Source organism: Physeter macrocephalus, chromosome 13 (genome assembly GCF_002837175.3).
Source record: "Physeter macrocephalus isolate SW-GA chromosome 13, ASM283717v5, whole genome shotgun sequence".
Taxonomy (NCBI): domain Eukaryota; kingdom Metazoa; phylum Chordata; class Mammalia; order Artiodactyla; family Physeteridae; genus Physeter; species Physeter macrocephalus.
In genome coordinates this window covers 22,347,985-22,369,283 of record NC_041226.1, presented here as the reverse complement: position 1 = coordinate 22,369,283, position 21,299 = coordinate 22,347,985, and the positions used below count along the sequence as shown (strand labels likewise).

At 38.8% G+C, this 21,299-nt stretch overlaps 1 protein-coding gene across 3 annotated transcripts in view; it reads left to right on the top strand.

Moving 5' to 3' along the window:
• Positions 1-21,299, top strand: part of GTF2F2 (general transcription factor IIF subunit 2) — a 155,669-nt gene that overhangs the window by 129,994 nt on the left and 4,376 nt on the right. For 2 of the 3 annotated variants that reach the window (XM_024125992.3, XM_024125994.3), the window contains exon 7: positions 9,949-10,092. In XM_024125992.3, the coding sequence (XP_023981760.1) occupies positions 9,949-10,092 (144 nt within the window). Of the gene's footprint in view, positions 1-9,948; positions 10,093-15,187; positions 15,580-21,299 lie in introns of those variants that run through there. The other variant, XM_055089362.1, reaches the window with a different exon arrangement.

Here is a 21,299-nt window from a genome sequence, read left to right as displayed (position 1 = left end):
TTGTTTATGGTTTCCTTTGCTGTACAAAAGCTTTTAAGTTTCATTAGGTCCCATTTGTTTATTTTTGTTTTTATTTCCATTTCTCTAGGAGGTGGGTCAAAAAGGATCTTGCTGTGATTTATGTCAAAGAGTGTTCTGCCTGTGTTTTCCTCTAAGAGTTTTACAGTGTCTGGCTTTCCATTTAGGTCTTTAATCCATTTTGAGTTCATTTTTGTGTATGGTGCTGGGGAGTGTTCTAATTTCATTCTTTTACATGTAGCTGTCCAGTTTTCGCAGCACCACTTATTGAAGCGGCTGTCTTTTCTCCATTGTATATTCTTGTCTCCTTTATCAAAGATAAGGTGACCATAGATGCATGGGTTTATCTCTGGGCTTTCCATCCTATTCCGTTGATGTATGTTTCTGTGTTTGTGCCAGTACCATACTCTCTTGATTACCGTAGCTTTGTAGTATAGTCTGAAGTCTGGGAGCCTGATTCCTCCAGCTCCGTTTTTCTTTCTCAAGATTGCTTTGGCTATTCGGGGTCTTTTGGGTTTCCATACAAATTGTGAAATTTTTTGTTCTACTTCCGTGAAAAATGCCATTGGTAGTTTGATAGGGATTGCATGGAATCTGTAGATTGCTCTGGGTAGTATAGTCATTTTCACAATGTTGATTCTTCCAATCCAAGAACATGGTATATCTGTCTCTCCATCTGTTTGTATCATCTTTAATTTCTTTCATCAGTGTCTTATAGTTTTCTGCATACAGGTCTTTTGTCTCCTTAGGTGGGTTTATGATGTTCAGTTCTAAATTCAATTTGAGGTTGAAATGTTCTCAAACTTTTGCCAGGTGGAGCTATATAAACATAAAGCCCAGTATTTCATTTTAACAGTTGAGGTTCTTTTAATGCAGTTTTCAGGATAGAAATAAGGGGGAAAAAATTTTAAAGGGGGGTGGAAATGGCATATGTATTTGTAAAAGAATATCCCTACATACATTTGATCAGAAAGAAACCACTTTGCATTTATCCCCAGAAACATTTTCACTCACCTGTGACACCTAGATAAATTTATGTTTGGTATATATGATCATCTGATCATCTCCAAATATTTGAATTCCTACTTTGCACATAGAGCTTTTTTTTTTTTTTTTTTTTTTAGGCGCGCGGGCCTCTCACTGTTGTGGCCTCTCCCATTGTGGAGCACAGGCTCCAGACACGCAGGCTTAGCAGCCATGTCTCACGGGCCCAGCTGCTCCGCAACATGTGGGATCTTCCTGGACCAGGGCACGAACCCGTGTCCCCTGCATCGGCAGGCGGACTCTCAACCACTGCGCCACCAGGGAAGCCCCATAGAGCTTTTCTAAGCATTAAATTAAAATTTATCTCTTTGCTTCACAAACTGTCTGGGATACGATACCTACCATTCTTGCCATTCAGAAAGCATTTTGGGAGTCAAAAAGAATTATATTAGTAGCATTATCTCTTAGAATAGTCCTTCCTTGAAAGCTTGGCTGTGAAAACTCACCCTTTACTAGGATGTGACCTGTCAGGTTTCTCCCTTCGTGCTTTCCTCTGCCTTATTAGATCATCATTAAGTTTCTGAAACTTTTTCCAGAGAAAGTTTTTTGAAACACTAATTTTATGAGAATCTCCTTGAAAAAAAGAGTTGTGTAAAAAGAATTGTGTGTTAAAAGAACTTGTAGATTCTGATTATATCCTCCCCCTTCAAAATAGGGTTGTCTTTTCATCTTGTTTATGGTTTCCTTTGCTGTACAAAAGCTTTTAAGTTTCATTAGGTCCCATTTGTTTATTTTTGTTTTTATTTCCATTTCTCTAGGAGGTGGGTCAAAAAGGATCTTGCTGTGATTTATGTCAAAGAGTGTTCTGCCTGTGTTTTCCTCTAAGAGTTTTACAGTGTCTGGCTTTCCATTTAGGTCTTTAATCCATTTTGAGTTCATTTTTGTGTATGGTGCTGGGGAGTGTTCTAATTTCATTCTTTTACATGTAGCTGTCCAGTTTTCGCAGCACCACTTATTGAAGCGGCTGTCTTTTCTCCATTGTATATTCTTGTCTCCTTTATCAAAGATAAGGTGACCATAGATGCATGGGTTTATCTCTGGGCTTTCCATCCTATTCCGTTGATGTATGTTTCTGTGTTTGTGCCAGTACCATACTCTCTTGATTACCGTAGCTTTGTAGTATAGTCTGAAGTCTGGGAGCCTGATTCCTCCAGCTCCGTTTTTCTTTCTCAAGATTGCTTTGGCTATTCGGGGTCTTTTGGGTTTCCATACAAATTGTGAAATTTTTTGTTCTACTTCCGTGAAAAATGCCATTGGTAGTTTGATAGGGATTGCATGGAATCTGTAGATTGCTCTGGGTAGTATAGTCATTTTCACAATGTTGATTCTTCCAATCCAAGAACATGGTATATCTGTCTCTCCATCTGTTTGTATCATCTTTAATTTCTTTCATCAGTGTCTTATAGTTTTCTGCATACAGGTCTTTTGTCTCCTTAGGTGGGTTTATGATGTTCAGTTCTAAATTCAATTTGAGGTTGAAATGTTCTCAAACTTTTGCCAGGTGGAGCTATATAAACATAAAGCCCAGTATTTCATTTTAACAGTTGAGGTTCTTTTAATGCAGTTTTCAGGATAGAAATAAGGGGGAAAAAATTTTAAAGGGGGGTGGAAATGGCATATGTATTTGTAAAAGAATATCCCTACATACATTTGATCAGAAAGAAACCACTTTGCATTTATCCCCAGAAACATTTTCACTCACCTGTGACACCTAGATAAATTTATGTTTGGTATATATGATCATCTGATCATCTCCAAATATTTGAATTCCTACTTTGCACATAGAGCTTTTTTTTTTTTTTTTTTTTTTTAAGGCGCGCGGGCCTCTCACTGTTGTGGCCTCTCCCATTGTGGAGCACAGGCTCCAGACACGCTTTGTTTTCAGCATTTTAGGTTTGGTGCTAAATTTAAGGATTTACAGATTATAGTATCTATTATTAACTAAATTCAATCTCAAAAAGTGAATAAATGGCTTAAAAAGATTCCAACAAAGAAACTGTAGATTAAAGATAACACTAATGAAGCAAATATATATCAACATGAAAGTGGCAAAACTGACACTTCTCTTCTAAAACGATCTCTTGGAATTCCCTGGTGGTCCACTGGTTAAGACTCGGCACTTTCACTGCTGTGCACCCAAGGTTCTATCCCAGGTCGGGGAACTAAGATCCCGTGAGCTGTGTGGCACGGCAAAAAAAAAAAAAAAAAATCTCTTTTATCAGTCACTTTGTGAGGTAGAAACAGTGATGACGTGATCAAATCTGACAAGAACTTGGCCCTCCCGAAAAGGAAATTATCATTCTAAATATGGCTTGTGATCCCGTCTTTAATGATGATTCATTTAGTGTCTGTCATGGAAACAGAAACAACTCCAGATATTTCAAGCCGAAAGGGACTTAAAGTAGGAAACTGGTTACAAATGGTTTACAAATGGAATAACAAAAATGGAAGGGCTGAGGTTGCCAGAGATGAGGAAGCTGCTGCTTCCAGAGGTGCTTCCGCAGCAGAAGAGAAGAAAACCGCCCTTCCTCCTGCTTCCTTCTTCCATTGGCAGAGCCCCAGCTGGGAACAGGCTGGCAGGGGGGTCTCGGAAGTGTGGCCTGCAGTCCCCTGCTGCCGCCACCACCGCCGCCAAGGCTGGGAGCTGAAGGCTTATTGGAAATAATTTGACATAGTGACCCTTGACCTTTGTGTTGTACCGTAAGTTGTATTAGCTGTTGCTGGTTCAAAACCATCACAGTTTGCAATTCATTTAAAGACTAAGCATCCAGAACATGAAGACGGATCCACTGTATTTTGAGAGCGAAACAAAAAAAAAGTGTTTTGTAATTTTGACAAATTAAATTAAAACTTATTCCTAAAATAGTTTTATTTTTATTTCATCTCTTTAAATTTTTTGTTCTTGTATGCTTTATAAAGATAACTGTGCATATTAATACAAAGTACATTTTTTAATAATTTACAAATAGATATTCATATAGTTCATGCTTTACATTTTTTACTGATTGGGAATTCCCTGGTGGTCCAGTGGGTAGGACTCAGTGCTTTCACTTCTGAGGGCCTGGGTTCCGTTCCTGGTCAGGGAGCTAAGATCCCACAAGCTGCGTGGCGAGGGAAAAAAAATATTTTTTTTTACTGATAGAGTTGTATAATCAAAATATAGAGTCGGCCGATGTGTAAGATTCCTTTCAACTCCCTCCATCCCTGATTGCAAGTCAGGGTGCTTGTGTGTGTGTGTGTGTTCTGGCTGACGTTGTGGACTTCATCATCCAGCCTGTGTAAATGTCACAGTGTTCTTATATGTCGTCTCCATCGTATGACCTTTCTCATAAGGAATCCCTTTTCTCATAAGGATTTGTGTCTTCTGTTATCTAGACAGTGGTTCTCAATGCTGGCTGTACACTAGAATCACCTGGGAAGCTTTTAAAAAGAAAAATACCTCCAGAGATTGATTGTATTGATCTACTATGGAGGCCAACTATCTTAAATTTTTAAGTTCCCTAGGTAATTCTAGCATTCCGCCACTGATCCACTGTTACAGGCATTTTTTTACAGCTCTGTCTGCCATCTCCTGTTGGGGTGGGGAGCAAAAATGATGCCCGGGAGGAGACCAGGAAGTCTCTTTCCACTAAACCTAAGGCTTTTTCTTAAAAAGGTTTAGTATCTTCTCGTCTCTGTTATCATCAATCCCCCTCTGTGCCCCACCCACCCCAGCTTGAAAAAAGATTTCTCTTTCCCTTTTTTTTCCTGGCAAGAGCTCTTAGTCTGAAAATAATAGAGAATTTAAAAAATTGAACTAGAAAACTACTGTTGGAGGTAATAGAACTATTACATAAAATCTTGAGGTAAACCCCCAGGAACTAAAAAGAAAATTTATTTTATGCATACTGTGTTTCCTTCTTTGTGGCAACCAACTGTATTAGTCTTCAGAGCTAGGGTTGTTGGCAGTAGGGGGGGTTTGGCTTGGCTTTTTGTTTTGTTTTCAGGTATCTGTATAAATTTGGAATTTAGCTGATTAAAATGGATGCCTGCAGGACTGTATCTAAAGGCCTTTCGGCAATATTTGCCTACTGTAGTATATAGTGTAGTATAAGGATACATGCTTCGTTCATTTGAATTTGCACACCAAGGACTGATCAACTCTAAAGAACTAATTTCCTCCCAAGAGATAACAACACACTAAGCAGAAAGAGGAGCATTGGGGGTGGGGGGGAGTCTTTCATAAGGATTTAAAATGCAAACCATGATATTCAAGGCTGTCATGCTCACTTTAAAAGTTAAAATAAAAGCCTCCACAAAGACTGCCTTGACAAAGCAATCAAAGTATTTCTGGGGCTTCCCTGGTGGCGCAGTGGTTGAGAGTCCCCCTGCCAATGCAGGGGACACGGGTTCGTGCCCCGGTCCGGGAGGATCCCACGTGCCGCGGAGCGGCTGGGCCCGTGAACCATGGCCGCTGAGCCTGCGCGTCCAGAGCCTGTGCTCCGCAACGGGAGAGGCCACAACAGTGAGAGGCCCGCGTACCGCAAAAAAAAAAAAAAAAAAGTATTTCTGCAAACAACAATCTAGAAATTTACAGACATCTGTATTATAATATTTTAATTGGCAGTGGGTGGCATTTATAATTTTAGTCAGTGATAATTGTTTCATTAATGATGGTTGAACAGCTCTATACCACATCCACAATGGATTTTCAACATTTGGTTGCGTTTTAGTCTTGAATAATTTGTTTTTTATTTTGAAAGTAAAATTGTATATGACGGATTTTTTGGATTATAAAAATTTGTAACTGGAGATTAAATTTAATGTTCTTTCTGAATTGACATTTATTTCTATGCAGCTGGGTACACAGTAGTCTGTGGTCATTGGGGGCAGATATAAGATCAGTAATTAAAATTCATATAATATAAAAGCTATTTCTAGTCCAGTAACTCTCCTACTAATATTTTGTGGTAGCTGCTAAGAAGTTAGAAATATGACTGCTTTGAGTGTCATTTCCTTATAATGCCAGTATGAAACAAAATGCCCAAAGGGAAAGGAGCTAATATGAGAAGAAATAGCATTATCTCAAAACAGTAGTCTTCTCCTAAACAGACTAGTTCATATCATTTGTAGCTTATTTGTAGAATTAATTTTATTTGTAGTACAGAGTTTTAAGTGCAATGTTAAGATTGCCATTTTTACACTGTTTGGCTTAAAAAAGAAAAGTTACCTCAGGGATCTTAGTTTTGTCCTGAGTGTATAACAGTTATTAATAACTAAATGATCATGGAAGTAATATCAATCCCTTTTTTATAATTACACATATATTGGAACTACCTGATACCACAGAGTAGAATTTGGATTATGAGCCTATCTTGGACATTATCAAAAAAGATTTAAATAATGCTGTACTGCAGAAATTTTGTTTTAAAACAGTCTTTTCTGTGGGTTATCCTATAGTACAGGCCCTGAGGGCATTAAAGAGATATATGTCTGGGTTTTCAGATTACACTTCTAAGTTTTTTTTTTCTTTTGCAAATATTTGATCGATTGATTGAAGTATGGTTGATTTACGATATTGTGTTAGTCTCAGGTGCGCTTTTAAGTGTTTTTATTTCACTAGTCAAAAGTAAAGTTAGGCTGCACTGTCCCCTGGGTTATTGAGCCATTCATAGACGTGGTTAACACAGAAAGACAAGCATACAAGTCTAGTCTGTTTTCTCCGCAATTTAAAGAAGGAAAGCAGCAATGTTAAATGCAGTGTTTTGAGACTGAAACATGTAAACCAAGATTTAAAAAAAAATTTCTGTGTAGAATTGGTATTTTTCTCGCTACTCATTAACATTACAAATCACAACCTAATCTGACTCTTAATCTTATCCTCAGTATTTTTTTTAATATTTATTTATTTATATTATTATTTGATGGGTCTTAGTTGTGGCGCGCAGGATTTTCATTGCAGCGCACAGGCTTCTCTCTACTTGTGGCGCGAGGGCTCCAGAGCGCATGGGCTCAGTGATTGCGGTGCATGGGCTTAGTTGCCCCAAGGCACGTGGGATCTTAGTTCCCCGACCAGGGATCGAACTGGCGTCCCCTGTGTTGCAAGACGGATTCTTAACCACTGGATCACCAGGGAAATCCCTTATCCTCAATATTGATGTTGAAGTTTCTTTCTAATTTATTCTAAGTTCTTTTCTTCAATCCTTTTGGTTCTGACATAATGGCTTTAGAGTTGGGACAACTTGATAACAAACACTTAAGTTTTTCTCTCCACTGCCAGCTAGAATGTATGCCCTCTCTGAACTGGGCCATCTTGCTTTACCAGCACGTTTCTTTACTTGAAAACATTTTTCTTCTTCATCCTCCTAGCTTCTCAAGTCATTTTACACGAGGAAGAGATGGCTAAAGGTGGAAGCGGAATATACCATAACTTCTGTTTCCTATTTCCTTAATTTAACTTTTTCCATCTTTTTTCAGCATAAATTAAAGCTGGGACAGAAGAGAAGACAGAATATCATGCAACTGTAGCTCCATACTGAGAGTACAAAAGCCTAGCACTGGTCTTTTGCTAGGTCCCCACTTCTTTGTCTTGTTTTTCTTGAGGACCAATGGCCTTTCCCTAAATGAGATCCCACGTCCCACTCAGGCCTGTGGGAAGGGAATAGACTTTCCCCACTCCTCCTTAGTCTGATTCCATCTCCCTCTATTTTCTAGATCCCAAGTTAAGTTTCTCTTATCCCCCACTTGGTCAGAGTAAAGGGCTATAACATCTTCATCCCGTGGTCCAGACTTTCATACTCTTTTACCAGTCCCTCCTTCCTAGACTGTCCATCACAGTGGACAAAGCAAACCCTTTCAAAAACAGTGCAACTGTGGAAGGGAATGTCAGGATGCACACTAAGTACAAATGTAAACGGGGGAATTAATGACATATTTGAGACCTTGGTCAGCAAAGCAAGGCTTAAAGATTAATCCCTTAAGGCATTCCATGATCTCATTCTTCTTTTTAATCCAAAGACTGTTTGGATTTGTGGGTTTTGTCCTGGTCTGTCATGATTTCTTTCTCCATCATACAGCCACTGTCTTAGTTCTTTCTATCCTTCTTTTGACCCAAGAGAAAGAAAATTCTTCCTTGAGTGGCCCTCAGGTAGATCTCTGTTGGTCTTGGCTATCTCTGCAGCCTCCTTTCTCTCAGAATTGGGGCAGAATCTGTAATTCTGCCTTTTTCCTTAAGTGCATTTTTTTTTCATCTGTCTTCCGTCTTCCTCAAATCGAGAAGGCATGGATTTCCCCCTTGGGCATGGGTTTCTCTGGCCTCTCCCCTCTCCAGTCTTGCTTCTAGCTCTTCTAGTCACTCTGCTTATTAACAGTTCCTCTGTAGCTGCCCACCGTTCTTTTCTTTCAGGCTCTTTCCGCCCAGAGAATCTTGAGACTAGCTAGATTTCATTCCTCCCCAACAATACAGTCTGTGCCATGCATTTGCACTTTTTTCCAGCCTCATGATCTTGTTCTAGGTAGCTCTGTGCTCTCTATTACTACATTACTACTATTACTACATTTAAAATGCTCAAGGCCCTGTCTATACATTTTAATACCCAAGCCCTAAGAAAGGGATACCTTTTGAAGGAGAGTGTCTTATTTGCCCCGTATTTTAGTGCAACGCCAAGCACCTAATCTATGCTTAATCTGTTGAGATGAATGGATTTTGAGTTTTACTCCCAAGATGTACGTATCATAAAAATTAAGACATTCGATTTAGTCCTTTCTCCTTGTATAGCTCCTAATTTTATCTAATTGAAAGACAGATACTTGTTGTCAGAGTTACTTCTTGCCTCTCATTTGAAAGTCTCTGATATATTTTTAGTCTTGACATCAGTAGAAATTAGACTTTATCTTTTTACATCTCTGTTGTTAAAATCCAGAGAATAAGCCTAACTATATGAAGCTGGAATTTGTGCCTAATTTAGTTGTACATTTTGAAACGTACTTCACTGTCTTTGAAGCTAGTCTCTAGATTATAGAGATGCGCAGAAGATTGTTCTCTTGGCAGCTTTCACCCCCTCCCCGCTGATGCTGTATTTACCAGGTGGGCTGCTGCAGTTTATATACATGTCCTATAACATATAGTTCCTGAGGCTTTATCAAAATAAAGCTTTTCTTAAAAAAAATTAAAAGCTTAATCAACTGATGTGAATGCAAGTAAGTTGCACGTTTTCAATAAAAAGGTAATTTTTTTACAAATGCACACGTCTCTGGACGGTAACACTAGGAGAGAGTTTATACATTCTCTTCATGTCACTGCTTACTTCATTTTACAGAAGAAGCAAGTTCAAAGAGGTCACACAGTTGGGAGGAGAAAAGGCCTCCTGTCACCTGCCATGTGCTTTCCTTTTTACCAATGTTTCCCAAACTTTTCATCCCTAGAGAACCTGTTCTGTGATCTGCCTGCCCCTCAACCCTCTTCCTGCCCTGAAAAACTCCAATTTTGAAAGATGTTACCTACCAAACTGCATGTAGCAGATAAACTCTTTTACTGAATTTCGGGTAATCAAAAACAAAGAACTGCAAATTAGACTTTGTGATCAACATGAGCCAACTGGTGGCCCCGCTGAATTGATATAATTTTGGTAAAGAAAGGCTTTTGGGGAGGAAATGGATACATTATGTAAAGCTTTAGGGAATAATGAAAACGGTTTACAGGTGGGCTTTAATACCTGCTTGGAGCCTTAAAGGTCTGAGGAGCTCTGGGAGCAGTGAGGACCCCAGGTACTGAACCACCACTCTTTGACCTGCTGCTTTGCAGCTTAAAATCTAATAGTCACATAGAGGACTGAAAAGAGAGTGCCTGTGTTTCAGAGTGAGCATGTTGAATTAATGCCTTCGGGTTTTTTTGCTTTTTGCACATAGATTGAATATGAAAGGAAAAAGAAAGAAGATGGGAAACGAGCTCGAGCTGATAAACAACACGTTTTAGACATGTTGTTTTCTGCCTTTGAGAAACATCAATATTATAATCTTAAGGACTTGGTGGACATCACAAAACAGCCTGTGGTATGTATATGCTCACATTGATCCTTTAAATACGTCCTGCTTCGTTAATACAGCTTTACTGAAGAGAAGTGTATTGTAAATGAATAAGTTCGCTTGCACCTATGCTGATGTCAGGTTTTGTTTCAACACGGAAAAGATGTCTCAGTGTAGCCTTTTTTCCCCCTCCCTCCCTCCTTTCCTCCCTTCCTTCCTTCCTTCCTCTCTCCCTCCTTCCCTCCCTTCTTTCCTTCCTTCCTTCATGTTGTTTTTTTACCTCAGCTTCATTGTTTTCAATTTTAAATACGTTTAATATCAGTAGTTCCATATGAAGAAAAGGTGGATTTGTCCTCCTTTTGACTGATCCTTGACTTTAAGCCTGAAGTCTCTTTGTTTATATCATTTCTAGTCTTTCTTTTGTTCTCTTACCTCCCTCGAAAAAAGCTCAACTTGAAGAGTTGTATGGGTCTTTCATGGTGAATGTTTATCCCTGTCTTGTGAACTGTTCTCTGTGGATTTTTTTTTTTTTAATCAGAATCTGTCTAGCACTAACATTAGGTCTTTTTAAACTTGAGCTGTACTGCCTCACAATGCTTGTTGAGATTATTGCGTTGGGCTATTCTCCATTTTCAAGGAAAATTTTAATAAATTGATGTTTTAGAAAGTTTTTGTTTGTTCTATAAATAATCATTTTTTAATCACTTCTCCAGACTCTTGTGCCTATTTGCTAGTAATTTGTGTTTCTAATCCATTCAAAATGTTGGTAACAAGTAAGGGATCTAAACCCTTTCTCCAGCCTTGGGTCACATTTCCTTCCATTTAACTTTCTCACACCTGAGGTTAGCAAAGTATCAAATTGAATTGTATTTTAGTATTTTAAGTATTTAAGTATTTTAAGTATTTTACTTAAAGTATTTTACTTTACAGGGTTTTAAAAATTAGATGGAAACCCCCTTATTTTTGTCCTCTTACCCACTTTGCATTCTCATTTTGTCCGCTTTGCCAGGATACTCAAGAATATGTTAATTCTAACTGCTCCATTTATTTGCTTCAGAATATGTAACAAGATAACTGGTTTTGTAAAATATTTTAACATAAACGGCTTGGTATAAATTTTTTTTGATTTATTCAAAGCTTTAGGAAATTATTTCTGAAACTTCAGTATTGATGGTACGGCTTCCCACTTCTGTAGAGATTTCTTTACTGTTATATGTCATCCTTTCACTTTTTCATTAAGAAAGAAATTTGAATTCCAAAAGACCTAAGTACTTTGTTGTTGTTGTTTTTTTACCAAAGAGGAGGAAAGTGCTCATGCCTGAAGTATTATCAACTCATCTTAATGACTTCGCTCCCTTCAGCATCAAAGCCTTAGAAACAGCATTCCGAGCTAGATAAAAAATTTGAAATAGAATAATTCATAAGCTAAGCTCTGTTTCTTCTGGTTTTAATAAAGTTTACCTTTGTATTTTATATATACATGAAAAGGCCATTCCAGAAATTCTGGATGCAAACAATATATTCTCATAGAATAACACACACACACACACACACACACAAAATTAGATATGGGAAAATAAGTGTTTGTAGAGGGCCTTTCAGATGATACTAGCGAAATCACTTTCTTTGCCCTTAACATGGTATGACATATTTTTAAAGTTTACTCATTTTGCATCAAAGAAAAGGGATAACTAGTATTTCTCTCAATCTTTGTTCTTCGGATAATTTTTACATGGTGGAACTCAGTGAATCTCTTATAACAGAGCTTCTTAATTCATGGGCAGTAGATGGGCTTTAGGAGATCCAGCAACCCCCTGAATATGTAAAGAAATGTGTGGATTTTTCTGGGGAGCAGATTTATAGTTTATATCAGATTCTCATAGAGAGCCTGGGAGCCTCAAAGAGCTTGAGAACCACTGATCTAGAAACAATTATTTTATAATAGTTTTATTATTTAGGGACTAAATTGCCTCGGCAAGCGTAAAGTTTTTGAAGGCAGGTTTGTATGTTATTCATATCCCTAAATATTCATACATTCCACAACACAAACATAGTAGCAATTCAGTAATTGATTTAAGAATCAGGAGATGGCCCATCCTCTGTATTTAAGGACCACCATATTTTCCTCAGATGGATTTTGACAGGCCTCATGTCGTTTATTGCAGGAGCAGGGTAGAAGGAGCCATCTCAAGAAAGCATGGAATGCCAGAGCTACCGTTATCCTTGCATAGAGGGGAGGAGAGGACAGGAAGTGGTCAGCAGGGATTCCAGTCCTGCCATTTACCTCAGTGGGATCTGGAGAAGTCACTTCCATTGCTAAAATTGAGGGGTTGGACTGGATAGTCCTTGTGAGCCCTTCCAGCTCTCCATCTGTGATTCTCTCTTTCTCCTCTTTCATCTCCTCCTCTCCACCTCCCACTCACATTTGAACTGAGTTGGCAAAGCCCCTTGACCTAGAAAGAAAGTGGCCAGAGCCCAGCTCTCCTCTGTGTAGGTACCTATCCCCTTTAAAAGGTTCACAGGGCATAAGTCAGTCTGTACTAATGGTCATGAATATACCCTTATTAATTTGATTTTGGTCTGAGCAATACCAAGAGAATGAAGGAACCCAGTGTAGCATGAAGGTCAGTAATCCAAGAAAGAGATTTCCTGGTATGATGGAAAGAGCACGGGACTGGAAGGAATAGGATCTCAGTTCAAGCCCCAGCCCTGCCATTTAGCCAAAGAGTCCTAGGGATTTAAATGCGTTTAATGTTTAATACATTATTTAATTTACTTAATATATGACATTCTTAATATAAAATTTACCAATATATTCAAATTAAATGTTTATCATATTATACTTTGTAAATATGCTTTTAAAATACCTAGTTTACAGGATCCTTATAATAATTAATGTTTGTGAAAGTTGCATTTGTCAACAGCAAAGTATTTTACTATTATTATTAGCATTATTAAAGAAATTTTTGAGCCCTGTGTAAAAGGGAAGAAAAGAGATCTTCTTTGTGTTAATCAGTTCTTTAGTATATGCATTTAATGACATGCTCTTGTTTTCTTTTTTTTGAATTTATTTATTTATTTATTTTGGCTTTGTTGGGTCTTCGTTGTGGTGCACAGGTTTCTCATTGCAGTGGCTTCTCTTGTTACGGAGCATGGGCTCTAGGGGCCCGCGGGCTCAGTATTTGTGGCACGTGGGCTCTAGAGTGCACGGATTTCAGTCGTTGTAGCACGTGGGCTCAGTAGTTGTGGCTCGCGGGCTCTAGAGCGCAGGTTCCGTAGTTGTGGCGCACCGGCTTAGTTGCTCCGCGGCATGTGGGATCTTCCCGGACCAGGGCTCGAACCTGTGTCCCTTGCATTGGCAGGCGGATTCTTAACCACTGTGCCACCAGGGAAGTCCCTGCTCTCGTTTTCTGATGGCCCCCAATGCCACTTTCGATACCAAGTTTCTAACCATGAAGTGTATTGCTTTAATACATCCTCTTTGTTATTAACACTACTACTATATTCTTAAGTTATCATCTGCTTTCTGACCTTTAGAATGTCATTTTTGACATTCTGAGTGAATCTGAAGTATTTTCTTGTTTTTCCAGTTCCTTCCCTTCTATATTCTTCTTCCTAAAAACCTTCACTTCTACAAGCACAATTATTGATTAGAGAAACTGCCCTTAAGGGCTAGCCTTTTTCTCTCATTCGCCGGTGTCTGACTTGCATAAGCAATCAAAGAATTAAAGTTACTCATTAAGGGCAAATCAGCCAATTTTATTAAAATGCCAGGCTCTGGTAACTGATAAAAAATTGGAAACACGGTATCCATTTAAAGAAGTGTTTTTCTGCAGTTTAAATTTTGGCTTTTTTTCCCCCTCTCTAAAGTAAAATATCAGAGGAAGCCTATTATTTCTCTCCTGGGAGTCTTCACCTTGAAAGTGTTATGTCTAGTCTTGCTTCATATTTTATGATATCTGTAAAATAGAAGCATAATATCATTTCCTCTAAAAATACAAACCACTAGGAACTGTATATAATTGCTCCCTTTGAAACACCAAACTGCCAAGACCATTTTGAGCTCTAGCATACTGTTCTCTTAACACAGCACCCATTTCCCAGTGTTTCTCTAAACATCCATTTCTATTAGGAGTGTCGTCGAAAATCAGCTCTAATTATAACTGAACCTCTTCATTTCCTTATGCTCTAAATCCACTCAATTTCATGTCAAGATTCAGGGAAGTTTATCTTTAATTATTGATGACCCCTTCTAAATCAGCAGCCCCAATCATATCGATCCAGTGGACCATTTACTTTTTAATTCAGTGTATGTAATTGAACAATTTGCATGCTTTTATAAGTAAGTTCAAATCAACAAGAAAAATGAGGCAGAGATTTGCATGGCTTTGATTGTGAAGCAGCTTGGTGCCCACACTTCAAATTGCCCAGCACTAAATAATGCTGAACAGACTTGCTTATTTGCCCAAAGTAAGCTTTCGATAAAACCGATGCAGCAATAAGATAGTGTTAACATAATCCTCAGAGTTTGTTTCCAGACAGGTCTAAATAAATGCTTGAACAGAAATAAGTGAAATTTGGCATCAGTAAGATACAAGAAGATATGCTTTTTTAAAGTATAAAATAGCTAGGGAATTTGATATACTGAGCATTTCTCCTGTCAAAAAAATAAAATTTTATTTACAAGTGTATGCTCCTATAGATCTGTGAATTGGTAGGGACTCTTTCAGCTGCAAGAAAGAGAAACTCAGCTCAAACTAGCTTAAACAAAAATAGAATTTATAGGGCTTCCCTGGTGGCGCAGTGGTTGAGAATCTCCCTGCCGATGCAGGGGACACCGGTTCGTGCACCGGTCCGGGAAGATCCCACATGCCACGGAGCGGCTGGGCCCGTGAGCCATGGCCGCTGAGCCTGCGCGTCCGGAGCCTGTGCTCCGCAACAGGAGAGGCCACAACAGAAAAAAAAAAAATAGAATTTATAGGCCCCTGCAGCTGGGAAGTTCAGGAATGCATCTTGCTTTAGACATGGCTAGATCCAGCTACTAATATTATTTAGTTAGAACTGTCCCTCCCCATCTCTCCACATCTCTCCTCATCATTCTGTGTGTTGTCTTTATCCTTAGACAGGATCTTGCCGTGTGGTAACCAAAGTGGCCTCCTGAAGCACCTCACAGCTAGCAGCCTCGAAGCAGAAAGAGAATATCTGTCCTGATAATTCCAGCAAAAGCTCAGGGAAGATTTTAATTGCCCTGGTAGGGGTTATATGCTCATTCCTGAGCCAAGGGTACAGAAGTCCATCAACCAAGCCCACTGCCTCTCCCACCCTTGTGCCACACTGCTTGGTACAGAAGTAGCACCTGATGAGTCATAATCGTTTGATTGTTATCTCAAATTTAGTTTGTTGAAAGCAGAACTCTTGATTTCTACCCCCCTCGAACCCCGACGCCCCCAGACTTCCCCATTGCAGTGACACCAGCATTCCCCAAGTTGCTCAAGCCAGACATCTGTCCTCCTGTTTCCTCTTCATGATATCTATATTACACATTACGGTACGTATATATCGTATATATGTTATATGTCTCTGGCTCAGGATCTTAAAAGATAAAAGTAATCCTAGAGATAATCTAGTCTAAGTTATAGTCCCAGAGAAGGAAGTTGCCTAGTGGCTTGAAGGCACAAGCCACATTGCCTCTTCTATTCAGACATGTGTATACGACCAAAGACAAGCAAAGAAAATGTTTTTCTGACAATAGGAGCCCCCTTTTAATGAGCAGAGTGGAAGCTAATTTCTCTCTCAGGCAGACTGCTTTCAAATGTCTGTGTTATTAAGAATCACCAGGCTTCCCTGGTGGCACAGTGGTTAAGAATCCGCCTTCCAATGCAGGGGACACAGGTTCGAGCCCTGGTCTGGGAAGATCCCACATGCCGCGGAGCAGCTAAGCCCGTACGCCACAACTACTGAGCTTGCGCTCCAGAGCCATTGAGCCACAACTACTGAAGCCCGCACACCTAGAGCCCGTGCTCCGCAACAAGAGAAGCCACCGCAATGAGAAGCCCGCGCACTGCAACTAAGAGTAGCCCCCGCTCGCCGCAACTAGAGAAAGCCCGCGTGCAGCAACAAAGACCCAATGCAGCCAAAAGTAAAAATTAATTGATTAATCAATTTCAAAAAATTGTATCGTTAAAAAGTAGAAACCAACTTAAAAAAAGAATCATCGTTAATCTAAGTATGTAGAGAATGGAATCTAAGCTTTATCTTAGCTCATTCAGTTTCTAATCCAAAGTAAAAATGGGTTTTTAATTTTTTTTATTTTTTATTTTTTTATGAATTTATTTATTTTTATTTATTTATTTATTGGCTGCATTGAGTCTTCTGTTGCTGCGCGCAGGCTTCCTCTAGTTGCGGTGAGCGAGGGCCACTCTTCATCGCGGTGCGTGGGCTTCTCATTGTGGTGGCTTCTCTTGTTGTGGAGCACAGGCTCTAGGCGCATGGGCTTCAGTAGTTGTGGCACGCGGGCTCAGTAGTTGTGGCTCGCAGGCTCTAGAGCACAGGCTGAGTAGTTGTGGCGTACGGGCTTAGTTGCTCCGCAGCGTGTGGGATCTTCCCGGACCAAGGCCCGAACCTGTGTCCCCTCCATGGGCAGGCGGATTCTTAACCACTGCACCACCAGGGAAGTCCCCAAAATGGGTTTTTTTAAGTGTTTGAAGTTCATTCCCAAATGTACTACTAAATAATGCTGTTTTTATTATAATATCTTGTTCTGACATATGCTTTCCCTTTTTTACATGATTCCTTTTTCTTCTTTTCCCCTGAATCTTTATCATTTCCTTTCTCTTCACATATTTCCTTTCCGTTCTCTCTCCTTTGATTTTTGAATGGTACTACCAAAACTAAAAAGACCACCAATTTCCCAGCAGAGCATATTAGCTAGTGGCAGCCCTCTGTGAGAGTTTTTTTTTTTTTTTAGCTGCGTCAGCTCTTTGTTGCGGTGTACGGGCCTCTCTCTAGTTGCAGTGCGCGGGCTCAGTAGTTGCGACGTGTAGGCTTAGCTGCCCCGCAACATGTGGGGTCTTAGTTCCCCGACCAGGGATCGAACCGACGTCCACTGCATTGGAAGACAGATTCTTAACCACTGGACCACCAGGGAAGTCCCGAGACTTCCATTTTAAAAAATAATTATTTGCAGTGGCCGGTTAACTTAGTTGGTTAGAATGTGGTGCTAAAAAATAATTATCTGCTTGTGAATTTGAGCCTTAATTAAAAGTTTTAGAATATGAAATGTCATACTAAAATAAATTATTAACTATGTTGAATATAAAAGGATAAAAGTTAAACACATTTATGAAATTTTAATGCTTTCCTTATGAGTAGAAGGTTCTAATAACTAATAGATTTACTACTAATAAGTTTATTATGAAATAGTAACGTTTTCTCTTTTAATTTATTGTGCGGTTTGTTTCAGCCTTTTTACTGTTTTTTCTTTTTTACCTTATTTCTGCATGGGGTAAAATTGGGGGTGAATTTACTAACATAACCAATTGAGTCCATATTTTACGTGAGATATTACGTAGGTAAAAGCAATATCTGACATAGGCTCCCAGTAATCAAAATTGGGCATTATTTACGTACAGAATTTACATAGAGTTTTTAATTAAGCAGTAGGCCACACAATTTATATTTATTCTGAAAAATGTCATTATTCATAAAATCTCTTTCTCTACCCTTCCAGTCCCATTTAATTTTAAAGGGAGGGAAAAGTAAATGTTTAAGCTCATTAACTGCTTTCTCCTGATTTCTTTATTTAGTCCCTGAGCAAGCTAGAAGGAAGGACTTGTTTTAAGCTTGCCATCCTTATGGGAATTATCTTGGGGAAGAAGTCATGTTCTTCGCATTGGTCTCTGCATAAGAGAAAACATTACACTGTGGATTTAGATAAGTGTTTGAAGCCTCCTGGTTTCTCTAACTCAGCAGGGGAATTGAGATACCAGAGGATAAGCCTGTGGCAGAAGACTTTATAGTGCCAGCCTGGCTGGCCACCTTCAGTTCTGTATTGCAGCATTAGAGAGCCATTCCTTTTAGAATGTCCCAAGACAGATATTCTAATTCCATCATATTTTCCAGTCCATATGGACTGATCCACAGAGCTATCTGCTGTTAATTGGAAATGTTACTTTATCCATGGTAATTTGGTAATAAAAAATGGTGTTATCTTAATTTGTTATGAGCTGGAGAGGTCTCCTTTTTTTCCCATCAATTTAAAACCTTATTTTCAGTACAAGTTAGACTTTTTTAAGTTACAGTTCAGTGGATTTTCATATATTCACATAGCTGTACAACCATTGCCACAAGCAATTGTAGAATATTTTCACCACCCCACAAAGAAACTCCATACCTATTAGCAATTACTCCCTTATGCACCCACCCCCTCTCCAGCCCTAGAGAACCACTAATCTATTTTCTGTCTCTAAAGATTTGCCTATTCTGGATGTTTCATATAAATGGAATCATATAATATGTGGTCTCCTATGACTGGCTTCTTTAGGCATAATGTTTTCAAATTTCATCCACGTTGTGGCATGTATCAGTATTTTCTTCTTTTTTATTGCTAAATAGTGTACCATTATATGGATATACAACATGTTGTTTATCCATTCACCCATAGATGGTTGTTTCCACTTTTTGGCTACTGTAGTAAAGCTGCTATGAACATTATGTACAGGTTTTTGTGTGAACATATATTTTATTTCTCTTGGGATTAGAATTGCTGGGTCACTTGGTAACTATGTTTAATCTGAGGCACTGCCAGATTGTCATCAATCCTTTTTTAATCCTTAGTCAGCAAACCTTTTATCTACTATTGCCTTAAAGTAAAACTTTACTATCTATTCCAAATAGTTTAAGGGTGAATAATGCTTCATTGTTGAGAATACTACGTAATTTTCTAAAAATTCTTTATGGTAAAATATATATCTAAAGAGTCTCTTTGCTTGCCATTTAATTTCTAGCAGTATTTTCAAGTGGACTAATAATAACTCTGCCAATTGATATCTTCTTATTTTTTGTACATTCTAAACTACTTGTCACACCAAATGCACTAATAGGTAGTTTCCATGGTTCTAAATGCAAGAATTCATATTTATATTTCAATAGGAATTTTTTTCATCTTTATTAAGTTTTAGATATCTTTGATTGTATTTTTCTAGTTAACATTTTTAACATTAACTATATGAATATATGTTTTTTCCCCCAGTTGGAAGCCATCATATCCCAGCCTTGGAATACCTTGCAGCATTCCAAGATTGTTATGTTTAGCATACAAATAAACTAATACAGTTTAGAAAGCATGTCTTTAAACATATAGTTAAAATTAAAAGTTTTGGCCCAAAGGAAGTAAACTTTATCTGAAATATGGAAGTACGTGAATCATTGCCACTGCTGGACAGATGAAGTGTTAACTAAAAGTAAGATGATTTACCAGCACATGAATATTAATGCAGTAATAAATTTCTTCTTTAGAATTTGGATTAAGCCATAAAGTAGGGCTGGGGGTGGGTAGAGTTTGTGGCTTGGCCATTTCATTACCGATCATCTCTCTGCTTCTTAGAGTTTTACAAAGGGAGGAATGCAGCCTGTGGGACCCTGAGAGGAGGACAGGGTGGAGACGAGTATAAAAACAGAGGTGAAACCAGAAGGAAAAGAGGAGAAAAACGCTGAGATGGCCCATGTTCCAGAGCTGCCCTCAGTATCATGTTCCCTCTCCTGTTCACAGTTCTCTCTGTCTAAAGGAAAGAAACATAGGTTGCCTTTGTTCACAGCTTATGTATAATGTGCAGTTTATTTTTTTAACGAAAGAATTTTGTGCCTTGGAGCCACTAACATCTTCATCAGTAAGTCCTCTGTTCTGTTAACCTTGTTTAAAGGAGTCACAGTCGGTCACATGAAAATCACATAAATATGAAGTGATACTTTGAAATTATCACATAACTGATCATGAATGCCCTTGCCTCCTGGGTCACTTTATAAAAAGCAGATAGCAGTTTCCCTTTGGTGACTCTGTTAACCAGTGCCAACTTTGGTATTGATTTACATGATGCATATTTATTCCAACCTTTTTGGGAAGATTTTGTGATAAGTCTAGTAGGGTTATATCTTTAGCTTATCTAAAGCATTATTATATGGTGATCAGCTCTCTGTCAAAGATATATTTTTTTATCAACTTCCAGGAATTTAGTTATAGTTAGTTTATTATTATGTATGTTAATGCTTAACACTAAAATTCCCAATAAAATGAAATGCAGATAAATCTTCCATTTGGCTGGCAGAGCAGTAGAGGAAAAGATAATATGAAAAATGGCAGGGGTGGAAGCTGGTAAGGAGGGAGAAGAGAGGCTAAAATAGTAGGCTACTGTGCCTTGTGACTCTACATAGGTTTGTCTTGATCTTGGGGGAGAGATCAGGAATTTGATCTATGAATTTACAGCTTTTTGGCCACCACAATATTGTCTTGATCCACACATGCACACCACGTCCTACTCACTAGACCTCTCTGCTCCAGTATGTGCTTTGCCTTTCCCTTGCAGGAAAGCTGTAATGTTCTATCCCCTTTTTCTCTGCATTCGGGCTTGCTGTAAATACCCTCCCACACATCTCTTTGATGAAGAATTGCTGGACCTGAGCCAATTTATTATTTCAGATCTTGTTCTGCAGAACTGCCCACAGTTGGTAATGAGAAATCTTTCCAATCCTATGTGACATAAAGGTGATCTACTCAGTTCTGGAATCTGGTGTTTAAAATACAAGTGATGAGGCAAAAGATTAAATTGCAAAATCAGTGTTTAGAATTAGTAAGAGGAGAACTAGTTTCCCTTGATCCCTGCACAGACTTGCCATTCAGTTCAAATGATCAAATGTACATCCTCAAAGAACCTAACATCTTGACTCCGGCTGGGTTAGGTGCCCCTTCCAAGTGCTCCCACAATGTCCTGTGTGTATGTCCTATTACTGTGCTTCTGTTTTAGTTTATGATTGCCTGCTTATATGCATTTGTTTCCCCCATTTAACACCCTGATCTTAAACTGTGAACTCTGTGAGGATGACAGCAGACTGTGTGCCACTCAGCCTGATACTAGAATAAATATTAGTGTGAAGGTATACATTTTTTAAAAGGAAAGTTAGGGGGCTTCCCTGGTGGCGCAGTGGTTGCGCGTCCGCCTGCCGATGCAGGGGAACCGGGT